The sequence below is a fragment of the Glycine soja genome, chromosome 20, assembly GCF_004193775.1.
Source record: "Glycine soja cultivar W05 chromosome 20, ASM419377v2, whole genome shotgun sequence".
NCBI lineage: Eukaryota > Viridiplantae > Streptophyta > Magnoliopsida > Fabales > Fabaceae > Glycine > Glycine soja.
This window is the reverse complement of record NC_041021.1, coordinates 38,041,482-38,054,776: the sequence shown is the minus strand read 5'-3', so window position 1 is coordinate 38,054,776 and position 13,295 is coordinate 38,041,482. Positions and strand designations below refer to the sequence as shown.

The following is a 13,295-nucleotide window of genomic DNA, read 5'->3' as shown; positions in this document are numbered from 1 at the left end:
AAAAATACCAAATGGGGTTCTTTTTACAAATTATTTACCTAAATGGATCTGTTTTGAAATTATTTATCCCGTGGGTCTGTTTTTTTTATTACAAAGCGCCTCCCCGAAAGGCGTGTTCCCCGTAGGCGCGACGGGTCGTGTTGGGGACCCAGGCGCGACCCGATTAGGTCACACTTTATTTAATATTTTTTGTATTTTATATATTATTTTTATTTAATATATTTTTATATTATTTTATTTATTTTTTATATTTTATTTAATAGTTTTTATATTAAATAAATTCTTAACATTAATATGATTTTAAAGTCATAAATAATTTTTTATATTGTATTTATTTACTATATTTTTATATTTTATTTAATATTTATATATTAAATAAATCCTTAATATTAGAAAAAAATAAAGAAAATATTAAATAAAATATAAAGTATAAAAAAGTAAAAAATATTAAATAAAATAATATAAAAAATATTATAAAAACATTCAAGCTAGTAGGACTGAGATTATAGTTGAGGGAAATTTGGGTTGAGACACGGCACCTATTTGACAACTGGTTCAAGCTATTGTAATTTTTGCTACTCCCGACAAGGACGGCCAAACAATCTTTTAGGATATTTTTTTTCTTCTAAATTAATAAATGGGGTAAATTATAAATAAATGACCAGAAAGAATATGTGTAAGATATTTTTATCTGCATTTAAAGTAATAAATCATTTAATGATATTTTTTTTACTAAAATCGTAAAAAATTTATATTTTTTTAAAATTCAACTTTAGAGTTTAAAGTCATAAATAATTTTATTTAAAATAATATTTTTTTATTATTTTATTAAATATTTTTTATATCTTTGTATATTATTTTATTTAACATTTTTTACTTTTTTATATTTTATATTTTATTTATTTTTTTCTAATATTAATAATTTATTTAATATATAAATATTATATAAAATATAAAAAATATAGTAAATAAAAACAATATAAAAATTATTTATGACTTTAAAATCATATATAATGTTAAGAATTTATTTAATATAGAAATTATTAAATAAAATATAAAAAATAAATAAAATAATATAAAAATATATTAAATGAAAACAATATATAAAATATAAAAAATATTAAATGAAATGTGACCCAACTGGGTCGCGCCTGGGTCCCCAACACGACCCGTCGCGCCTGGGTCCTACGCAGGGCGCAGGGCGCGTCCCAAGTCTGTCACGTGTCAGCTTTACGAGGAACGCGCCCTTCGGGGAGGCGCTGTATAATAAAAAAACAGATCCACAGAATAAATAATTTCAAAACAGATCCATTTAGGTAAATAATTTGTAAAAAGAACCCCATTTGGTATTTTTACCTAATTAATTTTGATTTTATTATTAATACATATATGTGTGGGGTAGAGGGTGTCACAGCTTGAGTAGTTGGATGGCCAAGATGGTGATGCCAAAGTTGAATAGCGTGGTTGTCATAGCAAGGGAGGTTTGAGGGGTGAGCAGTTTTGGAGAGAATCTGCACACATTATCTTCATTCAGTCCTTGCAGAAGTATCTCCCCCGTGCGTATATCCTTCACCTCAAAATGCCAAGGAAAGAATTCAATGGAGACTTTATTAGTACGACACAGTTGATAGACGGATATTAAATTTTGCGTAACAGTGGGAACACATAAAGTGTTTGATAGTTTCAAGTGAGAAGTAAGGATAGTGGTGGAACCAATATGTGTGATAGGTATGTTATTACCATTGAATTTTGTAACAACGTTTAGCGGAGTGACCTGGCTTGTCACAATATTGACATACAAGAGCTGCAGTGACTACAGAGGATTTCTTGTTGTTGGAAGCAGCTGGATCAGAGGGATGAGGAATAGAGTGGCGTCCCTGTCCAGTACCATTGTGACGACATTGAGCATTATTTGCTGTCACAGGCATGCGAGTGGCGTGACTTTTTTCACGTTGTAAGTACATTTCGAAGTCCACTAGCTTATCATGCAACTCATTAAAGAGAATAGGGGAGTTGCAAGTGCGAACAGAGGCAACAATTTCCCGATAGGATGGTCTTAGACCATTTAAAGTATGAATAACCAAGTCAAGGTCATCAAGAGGGTGTCCAATGAGGGCCAATTCATCAGCAATGAACCGAATGGACTGCATAAAACAGGAAATAGAAGACGTGCCCTTAGAGATGGAGCTGAGACGTTCCTTCAGGGACATGGCTCTAGACCGAGATCTATTGGAGAAGGCACGTTGAAGGGCAAGCCAAGCATCACAGGAAGTGTCAGTAGGAGACATAACAGAGCGTGCTTCAGGATCACAAGAGCCAAAAAGAGCAAGATAAAGGAGTTTGTCTTGGCGGATCCATAAGGAAAAATGAGGATTGGGTGATGCAGAAGCACCAACGCCAATGGTTTGAGGGGGACAAGGGGTTTCACCTGTCACAAAGCCAACAAGATCACGGGCAATGAGAAGAGAATTGATTTGTTTGTGCCATGTAGGATTTCAATGCAGACGGAGCAGAGGGGTTAGAGGTAGCAGATGCGGAAGCCATAGAAGGATTAGTGACACTGTTAGGCTGTAGGCTAGTCTGATACCATAAAGAGATAACAAATAGGTATTTTTTCTTATTCAATCAATGATGCACGAGGCATGCATATTTATACACACATGAATAACAAACTACACTAACAGATAGCTATAGATTAGGAGCAGCAACTATAAAATATTGCTAGTACAATAAGCTAGCAAATATATCTATAGTGGTTGCAACTGGTAAACAAATACAGCCGAGATAATGTAGAATACAGTAACTGGTAACAACACTGTGATTGGGTTAGTACTCCTATATCTAACAGTTAATCTGATGTGCAGACAAAAGAAGAAAAAACAGTAAATCTAATGCTTCACTGGTATACCTCTATTTTACTGCTTCACCTTAGACTCTGCAATGTAATATATACGGAGTTTTAAGTCATTGTTTTGATAGTGCAATTGATTGAAGATTTACTTATATTTAACTAAATTAATTATTTTTCTTAAAATACTTGAATTAGTTGGAAATTTCTTATAATTATTAACCGAGGAAGTATAATTGAGGAACAAAATCCTAAATTTTAATCTTTTCTATGTGTTGGTACATTAACTTTATACACACAAATCACAAATGAGGAGATTAATACGAGTGTTTGGTAATGAATGATGAGTTCAAGTTACAAGTCCAGCAAAGAACGCGACTGGCTGAGTTAATCGTAATTTGAATCCTTCGTCAGACACGAGGAGTCTTGAAACGTAATTAATTAATTATAGTACTATAAATTACGCACTAATAAGTGCATGTAGTCTCATGACTTTGAATCACATACTATATGAAGTTGAGGAGTAGTACAATATTTAAATTAGTAGGAACATCAGATTCCGTTCATGGCTACTCCTCCTCTTGTTCAGCGCAAAGCATCCCTGCCCATCCATTTCTTCAAGACTATTCTTGAATCTAATGTTGAATGGATGGTAAGTATTGTTATATTTTTTTACTTAGCCTTCAAACCATAGTAACATATATATGTATCTTAATCAGATATTTATTATTGTTTTCCTCCTTGCTTTCGAATAAATTACATGCATGTAGATAACCTGTACTAGATTTTTTATAAGAACAGGAAAAAAAAAAGTTATTAGTATTAATTACTGCTATGTTTTTGGTAGGAATTATGAACATTTGTTTAGCGTACGTAAACTAACGGGGGGTTTCTTTGCAGAAAATACCGAATAAGTTTACAAGGAGATATGGAGGTGGTTTGTCAAATCCAGTGTTTCTCAGACCTCCGGATTCCAAGGAATGGGAAGTGCATTGGACAAAAGAGAATGGTGAGGTTTGGTTTCAAAAGGGTTGGAAAGAGTTTGTTGAATATTATTCCCTGGAACACGGACATTTTGTCTTGTTTAAGTACAATGGAACATCCCTTATTGATGTACTCATACTTGATCGTAGTGCCATAGAAATTGATGATGAAATGGGCACTGTTGATCCAAATGTGGAAAAGTTGCATGCAGATAAGGGTGTTCGTTCTGATCATCATCAGACCAAGGTTAGAGTTAGACCAAGGTCACCATTGGTCTCTTCTGAACCTCGTAATAAAATGCCAAGTGGCAGTCATCGGAATGTGGAAAGAAACTTCAATCTGCAAAAGTTGGATGCAGATGCCGTTGTTCATAGTGATGAAGGGGCCAAGTTTCGAAAATCTGTGAAGCACCAGCCAAGAGGTATGAAATTAATTTATCGAAGATAAATATTCATTGCCCAAGGAATTTTCCAAGCATTCATGAACATCGATTAATATGATAGCATAGCACGTTAACATTGTCAAGATGGTCCAAATTCAATTGTTAGTATTGTTTTTACCATAAAGGAAGGAAATTAAAAATAGTTGACACTAGTAAACTTGTTTTAAGATTCCATATCCGTACAAGGCCTCTCTACAATTAGATTGCCACTTAATATTGTAATTTGCATTTCACAGGTGAGAAGGCTATTGAAAGAACTTCATCTTTGAATACACCCAAGCTACTCAGAGCTAAGAAAGTAGCAAGGAATTTTGTCTCAAACAATGTTTTTTTCACAGTCGTCATAACCCGGCCTCAGTTGGAAGAAGGTGCATGGGTATGGTTTAACATTGAATTAATTAAAGTCATTGTGAAACATTGAGTTAATTAAAAGTTATATGTTTATGCAGCTGCAATATCTGATCTGGAGTATATAGGTTCCGTTTTAATTTGTTTTTTCCCCACGGTTGATGTTGTTTTATGCAGAAAGTTGTTCCCAAGTTCTTGGATATGGAGAGGAAAAAACAGAATGTGATGTTGCAGATTGAGAATCGGATGTGGCCTGTGAAGTTGACAAATGGTGGTGGTGATATGCAATATGACCGGTTCACTTCTGGTTGGTCTTTGTTTGCAAAAGAGAGTAAATTGCAAGCTGGTGACATTTGTATCTTTGAGTTGATTGACCCCGATGGTCCAACTCTTGAAGTTCATATTACAAAAGCTAGATAGATCTAGTTAGTAACTTATATATGCCCTTGAAGCTATTGCATATTCTCTGTTTTTAATTTATTCCATGTAATGGTGAATTAAAGTGGCACTTGTCTATGATTAATTTTGAGAAATTTGAATGAAATATTTATGTTCAATGGAATAGTTTAACTAGTTTTTTTTTTTTTTGGTGCAGAAAAAACATTGATTGACATAACGGTTAATTATATTTTCTCTTAAACATTAATTAACGATCACTTTTCCTTAGAAATATCAATCTTGGTATATTTTCTCAGATTAAGAATTTCTATTGGCAAATGTAAAAATATAAAGAAGTATAATTACTTCTGAAATTTAGATGAAATAATAGATTTATTTAAAATGTAACGGAAAATAAACATGCTTGTTGGATTGGGACGGGATAATAGGAACGAATATTACAGAGACTCAAAGTCTCTAATTATATGTAGACAATGGAGTATTGTGGTGATCAAATTCAGTAGAAGCTGACGGAGAAAGTAACAGTATTAAAATTACAACAGAATTAATTGAAAAAATTGAGCAAGGGATAATTCTTCACAGCAAATCCCCAACAAGTTTACTAAAAGACATGGAGATCGCTTGTCAAATCCAGTGTTTATGAAGCCTCCAGATGGCACTGAATGGGAAGTACAATGGACCAAACAGAATGGTGAGGTTTGGTTTGAAAAGGGTTGGAAGGAATTTGTTGAAAATTATTTCCTGGATCACGGCCATTTGGTTTTCTTCAACTATGAAGGGACTTCTCAGATTCATGTACTCATACTTGACCATACTACACTAGAAATTCACTACCCTTCTTCTCATACTCGTGAAGAAAATGACAACCTTGTCCAGAGTGATGATGAATCAGTTCAAGTTTTGGAGGAAGGGCCTGACAAGAATGCTGAAGAAAATGACAACCTTGTCAACAAGTTAAGGTTTTGGATGAAGGGCCTGACCAGAATATTGCTGATGAATCAGTTCCAAGTTTTGGATGAATGGCATCACCAGAATGCTACACAAATCAAAGGTATTATTTTTTACGCGATCTAATAAGAAAAGAAAATGAGAGGTATGGATTTCATTGTCTGTTTCTTTTAATTGATATTGCTTGGTCAGATCTTCTATTTTAACTTTACATTCACGAATCACGACGCCACCAATAACGTGTCCGTTCCCCCTCTGTATTCTTTGCTTAAGCACAAAACTACTGATGCATATTTTATACAGATGATTTTTTTTTTTTAAATGTTGATAACAATATGAAATAAACATCGAGAGATAGCTTTTTAATATTTTGAATATTATTATGTGTAATCAAAATTATTAGTTTGTACGTGTTATGTTAAAAGCTATTTTTTTAAAGTGAAACATAATTCATTGGATGGAAACATTCGGCCAAAGAAGTAAAAAGCTATTGCTGAAACAGTCAAAACATAGAATTTAAAATTTGATTAGGTGGCTAAGGTTTTCTTTTTTCTTTTTTTTCTTGAACGATCTTAAAGTTGTATACCACTTGAGAGAAAAAGGGAAAAAAAAGGAGAGAAAGGGTGAGACTTTTCTCTTTTTCATTGACATCACAGGTGAAGGAAGTTTATCAATGAATTGGCCAAAGGAAGCTAGAGCTCAGAAATTAGCAAGAAAATTCGTCTCATTCAATCCATTTTTCACGGTTTCCATAAAAACTTTTAATCTGGAGCAATATAAGATGGAACATATATATTTACATATTCATATGAAGTCCTACTCCCTGGTTCTGTTTCTAAATTATTATAGTATTATGCAGTATGTACCAGATTTGAAAAGCTATATTGGGAACACGAAGATTGTGATGCTGCAAGTTGGGGAGAATCATGGAGTGTGAAGTTGCCCAATTGTCGCACGATCTCTTGCGGTTGGTGCTTGTTTGCAAGGGAGAATGTATTGCAAATAAGAAACGTTTGTATCTTTGAACTGATTAGCACAAAAGACGCAGTTTTTAAAGTTCCATGTTTTCAAAAATCAAACTTAATCCATACGCTAGTTGGAGCATTTTCTTCTTGGAGAATTTTGAACAAGTATCACTTTCCATTAGAATGGGGAAAGTCACCTTAATCTGGAATTCTGGATGTTGTAGTCAAAGAAAGAATGATGTAATCCATGTCTCCATCATTTAAGATAATATATTGTTTATTTATTTGCTATTAAAACTTACATTTTATATCATCAATTGATACCTTTATTGTTACCGATTTAAGAAATTGATTTTGAAAATAATTTAAATTTATAAATTTTGATCAAAATTAAGATTCACACAGTTTATCATGGTTTATCATAATTTTAAAGGTTCTTCAAATACATATTATATCTAACTCGTCTTTGGAAGCTAAAATTCTTTCCACTCACTCCAAAATCTTTTATTATTCGTCTAAGGAGGGCCAAATTAAAGGCCCAAGACAAAGGACTAAATACTAGAAGATTTAAGGTGTTTGGTGGGAGACAAAGTTTTGGTTTCTTGAGTTAAAAATTTCAATTTTTTATGCTAGGTTTGGTATGCAGTTTAAGAAAATAATAATATTTTTTATAATGTTTTTTAATTAATTTTTCACGAAAACTTTTTCATATATGAGGTGAGAAACTTTCCTTCTCAAGTTTAATTTTTCTTTTATTACATTTAAACATATTATTTTTTTATTAAATTATATAATGTGATAAATAATTAAAATAATTAATAAAAATATGTATAATTCTTTTATTCCTAATAAACTTATTTAAAGATTTTTTATGACAAACTAAATAAATTTTATTTATTTTCAAGGAAACATAATTCCCAAATACATAATATCCAAAACCCCCCTCTAAACTGAATGCCCAAAATGTCTCGAAGCAAGAGGAGTAGAAGTGAGGAGTGCAAATATAAGACATTGGTTTTGGATTGAAATAAGTGTTTGGGTTATAAATGTATATGCTTAAGATTCAATTCATCATATTATCAATTTTAGTAAAGAATTGTTCTTATTTTATTATCATATTTATTGTTTTATTAAATTGTTAATTTGACAAGTCTTTAATTAAAATTAGAGACTTATTATCATGGCAGAAATTATGATAATGAGAAACAAGACCTTTATGATTTTAATTTAAATTATTCTTGATCATTAGATTATTGTGAACTTGATATCGATAATCAGGATAGATCAATATATATGTAATGGTCTTTATTAGATAAAGATTAATAAATCTCATTTATTAAATGTCATATATAGATTATATACATGAATGTCATCGTTGAACTGACTCAATTAAAAATTTCTAACAATTAATATTACATTGATATGTCAATAGAAAGTTTTCAATAAGAAATATAATAGTTTCCTTTTAGTTTAGATTATCATAATAATTAACAAGTTATTTATTATGTTTTAATTTCGGACACCTAATGTCTTAAAACACTAGTTGAATGAATATTGGATATAATTAATGATTAATCAAGAAGGAATCCATCAACGTAATGAGTTTGAGCTCTATAATAGAATTAAGACATTGATTGGGACAATTGAATGAAAGAAAAAAAGAGTTTCTTAAGTCATTATTAGATTTGTTAGCTTATTAGAGTTTGACAATAATATTATACTCTAGAATTAATCTTGAGCAGTAAATGATGAAAAAAATATTACATTATCTTTCTATTGGTTCTTAAAGGTAAAATATATTATTTCATACTATCCGGACATTAAGAAGTGTTGTTAAACACCTATCTTGGTCATTAAATTAATTCTAATTAATTTACTATCGGTTTAGCATTCAACCTACGGAATTACACATAAATATTTGCAAAATAAATAGTTAATTTGACAATTAAATTAGAGAATCTAATTTAATCAAATAAATAGTTGAGTGCAATATTATTATATTCTTTGCTAGCACAAAAAACGTAATTAATATAAAAAGAATATTATTTCGTAAATGTGAAAGTTGGTCATAGAATAAGAATAATATTCTATTAGTACACAACATAATCAAATCATGTGATTAGTTATTATCATTAGTCAAGTGATTAATTATGAATTATTTTTGTCTTGTGTAAGGAAGTTCCTTGTAATAAAAGATCATATGGTTTTTATTTTTATAAAGATATAGAGATATGAAATTATTTTAAATAAAATCTTTCCTTTTATTCTCTTTTAAAAAAATGTCTCAATCCATGTCTCTTTAACATGGTTATTAGACACAAATTAAGAAAATTCAAGCCTAATTTTATACCGGAAGAGTAGATTGAGGATTTACTCTTTAGAGTTCTACTCATAAAAAAAAATTAAAAGTAGAAATTAGTCTATACACTTCACATTATTGAAATGTTACTTCAAGAATGTAAGTTCGGGTACACAAACTTATTTTTTTCTATTTATTATTGTTGTATATTATTGAATGCTTTTCTATTTTAAGCACGAATTTTTCTAGTCTAAGTATATCTTATTTTTATCACAAATTATTTTCCTTAGTTAACAATTATTGTAATTTTGCCAATAGTCAGGGGTTCCTTAATTTTCTTATTTCCCCATAGGAAATAAAGTAATTAAATGGTATACTATTTGTATATGTTTAATTGATCTTCTTACAACAGCCTATGTATTTTGTTATCATTTCAAATTCGATGATCCAATAATCCAATTGACAGAAAATTATAAATGAATCAATTTTTTTGACAATCATAATTTTTTCCTGCAAGTATTCAGAATACTTCTATATAACTATTAATAAGATGGCTCGTTTAGTTTAATTTGAGCTGAAACTCTTTACCTTTGAAGCAGCAAACTGTAGCTCGTGTTAAACAATGTCTTCTGGCAGCAGTGACGTCCATTTTTACAAAAAGATTGAGGAGGATACGCTTCGAAACGGGGAGTTGGTAACCATTCTTCTCTTCCCCTACACATCTCATGTAAATTATGAAAATGTGCATGTCTTTTGTGAACAAATGCTGGGAAGGAAGAATATCAAACCCTGTACACCTTATGCTTCCCAACGGTGATAAACGGTATGTGAAATGGAAAAAACTTGATGCTGATGTTTTGTTGATAGAGGATTGGAAGAAATTTGCAGAAGCATACTCTTTGGATCATGACCATCTTTTGGTGTTCAAATATGTGGGGAAGTCACAGTGGTAGTAATATTTAATCAAAGTGGCTTAGAAATGGGATATCCTTTGATGGAAACAACTTTAGATGGTGAAGAGAATGGTAGTTTTTTGCGCCGGAGTAAGAGAGCAAAATCTCCCTTACCATTTTTCTCCTTCTCCTTCTACAAAGAAGGTGAAAACCAACCCAAGAAAGGACCCTACAAATTGTCAAGATGTTGAAATTAAAGGCACTCAAACTCGAAAGGCTAATGCAGAAAATTTTGATCATGAAAAGTCCACAAATAGAGGTGGGAGTGTGGGATTTCTTTCTTCCCTTTTTCGTTTCTGTTCCATAGTTGAAGGTATTGTGACCTTGTGGATTTTGTGTTACATTGATTCGTTAACAGGTGGAAGAGGAATCATGCATGCCAATTGGAGAAGCTCAAATTTTAAGGCTATTTAAAGGGAGGGGCTAAAAGCTTTAGTGAGAGCCGAGAGGCTTTCTGTTCTCAATCTGATAACCCTACGTTCCTTTGTGAAATGCAACCAACATACATTCAACAAAATATGCTGGTACTCCCTTCTCCCTAAACAAATAAATTGTGTACAATACATTCGAAGTTTTGCTATAATGTTGATTTGCATGGTGTATTATTAACAGAGGAAGCATGGATTCATAACAAAGTTACATAAAAGAAAACTGTTATCTTTGTTTAAACCGAAAATTAATTCTCTATTTGGTAATTTTGTGCCAAAAAAAAAGAAATATTCAAGCAGGCCCTTCCACGCAATGTTATAACAGAACACCTACAAAAAGGACTGTGACAGCCTTACTCTTTGGTCGTTAGAGGATAAAACAACGTCTGTCTGAATTGTGGCAATGGGCAAACGAAACTTACTGGTGATTGGAAGAAATTTACAAAGGAAAACAATTTGAAAATAGGAGATGTATGTGTTTTTGAACAAATTAAGTCACGGGGATTTTCATTTAGAGTTCATATTTTTTCGTGATGGAGAAGAATCAAACCCTTCCATGTTTTCGGGTAATTAAAATATTATATTTTCCTTGGCATTTTAATATGCAAGTTTCAATTTTTTTTTTATCGTTACTGTTTTTTTTTCATGGCAAGCTTACCAGGATGGAAGTAGAACAAACCAAAGTAACCAAAAAGGGCAGTGATAGAATTCCAAAAAAGTTCAGAGGGAAAATGTCTTGGATAGTTTGCTGACTACCAACTCATACTAATGTATTTGTGTTTATTAGTATTTTTTTATTTATTGTGTACATGTTTGTCAATTTAATTTCACTTTTTTTTCCTCTTGGATTCTGAAACTCCAAGAATGAACAAAGAAGTGTCAGGGAATCAGTTCACCCTCTCTATCAAGCCTAATCCATCGTATCATGAGGTATTTAATTAGATTAGTGTTTTAGTTTTACACATGAAAGCATCTTTGTCAAAAGTATAACTAATTAAATTCACCTTATTTTATGTGGTGAGCAGCCCATACCATTAGAATTGATCAGAAATCTTGGCATTGATAATGTAAATGATGTGAACTTGCATATTGGGGAGCGATCATGGCCTGTGAGGTTTCCAAAGCATAATTATGGTACCTGCGGTTTGGTTTGAATTTGAGACTCAATGTAACTTGAAGCTTGAAGAAGGCTGTCACTTAGAAGACATACTTACTTGTCAATTTTTAATTGCTTATAGTAAATGGTAGTGACATGTTTTGTGCTCCTTCATGTGGATTGGAAACGCAACTGTTTGCCTTGTTTTGGATGTGAATTTGGTACAATTGTAAATCATATTTTGACATTATATGTACTGAAGTACTTTTTTTTACTGAAATTTATTGCAATTTAATATCACATTTAATATTGCATGGCTTGTCAAATAATACTACAGACCTTTAAAACTGCTTCCAATTTTTTTTTCTTTTTGGATTGTTGAAAGTATTTGCAATCACAAAGTCTAATATAATAATATTAGTACTCCTATATATAACTGGCGGCAAGATAATGATGACATGTTTTGGAAAAATCCCAACTGAATAAATTACTACTGTATTGTTGTAGACATCTAGAACTATAGAATTAAATAAGTCAGATTAAAATATTCACCAGTCTTTCTTGGGTTACCAAATAGTGATATATACTTCCCAAATAGTGAATAAATATTTTTTCGTATCAGATGTTGCTGGGAATGTAAAACTAGAGTATGTGGGAGATGATATTGTGATTATGGAAGGAATTTCAGATGAGAGAATCGTGGAAGAGATGAAGAATGAGGAGGACAGCCTGCTGAGTATATTTCATAGTGCTCATAAGTGGAATGATGAAGAGTATTCTGGAAATAGATTGGCATTGGTCCAGTGCTTGGGGATACCGCTAAAGGCATGGAACGAAGTATGCTTCTCAAAATTAGTATCAGAGTTTGGGAAGTTCATATTCGTGGATAAGGTCACTGCTAGTAGGGAGAAGATTGATGTTGCAAGGGTGATGGTCCAAATAGCTACGCCATCAACGATTATATTTTGTGACAATGTGAGGATAAATGGAATCATTTGTAATGTGAGAGTGGTGGAGGAGACCCTACAACAGGTGGAGTCATGTAAGTGTTGGAGATGGAGCCATAATTGTACCCAAGCAGACTCATAATTTAGTGACGGGGTGCGAGAAATTGAATCATCATGTTCGGAGTTTGAGGGGGGAAGAGGTGATGTTTGATAAGGGATTTGGTGTGGGGGTGACATCGGCGAAACGGTGGAAGGTCTAGAACGAAGCAGGGTCGAAACAGTGGGATGTTCAAATAAATTATTCACCAGTCTATAGTGTTTCATCTCTAAAATTAATGCATGGATAACCTGATGTGTGATTTTTTTTTCTTCTCTTTTTTGTTTCTGTTTCAAATTAAGTCCTTGAGGTGTTGTTACATTGTGGTGTTTGTGTCACATTCATCTGTTAACAGGTGGAAGAAGGATCATGTATGCCAATAGGAGATGCTCAAAATCAAAGGCTGTTAGAAGTGAGTTGTTACAAGAAGATACTGAAGGTAGCACTGCTTTAGACAGAACCAACTCTTTCCGCTCTGAGAATCCCTTCTTCATTCGTGGAATGTATCCATCATACATTGAAAATCATTTTATGGTACCCC

The 13,295-nt window shown here is 32.1% G+C and overlaps 2 protein-coding genes across 2 annotated transcripts; both read left to right on the top strand.

Moving 5' to 3' along the window:
- The first annotated feature begins 1,760 nt into the window (after positions 1-1,760).
- LOC114401635 (B3 domain-containing transcription factor VRN1-like) lies at positions 1,761-5,173 on the top strand. The gene is made up of 4 exons (XM_028364201.1): positions 1,761-2,607; positions 3,749-4,253; positions 4,511-4,650; positions 4,800-5,173. Exons 2-4 carry the CDS (start codon positions 4,004-4,006, stop codon positions 5,040-5,042), a joined length of 633 nt encoding a protein of 210 aa, XP_028220002.1. The 5' UTR covers positions 1,761-2,607; positions 3,749-4,003; the 3' UTR covers positions 5,043-5,173.
- A 487-nt stretch (positions 5,174-5,660) lies between these two features.
- Positions 5,661-6,906, top strand: LOC114402090 (B3 domain-containing protein At1g49475-like). The gene is made up of 3 exons (XM_028364624.1): positions 5,661-6,072; positions 6,626-6,714; positions 6,829-6,906. Exons 1-3 carry the CDS (start codon positions 5,661-5,663, stop codon positions 6,904-6,906), a joined length of 579 nt encoding a protein of 192 aa, XP_028220425.1.
- The last annotated feature ends 6,389 nt before the right edge of the window (positions 6,907-13,295 follow it).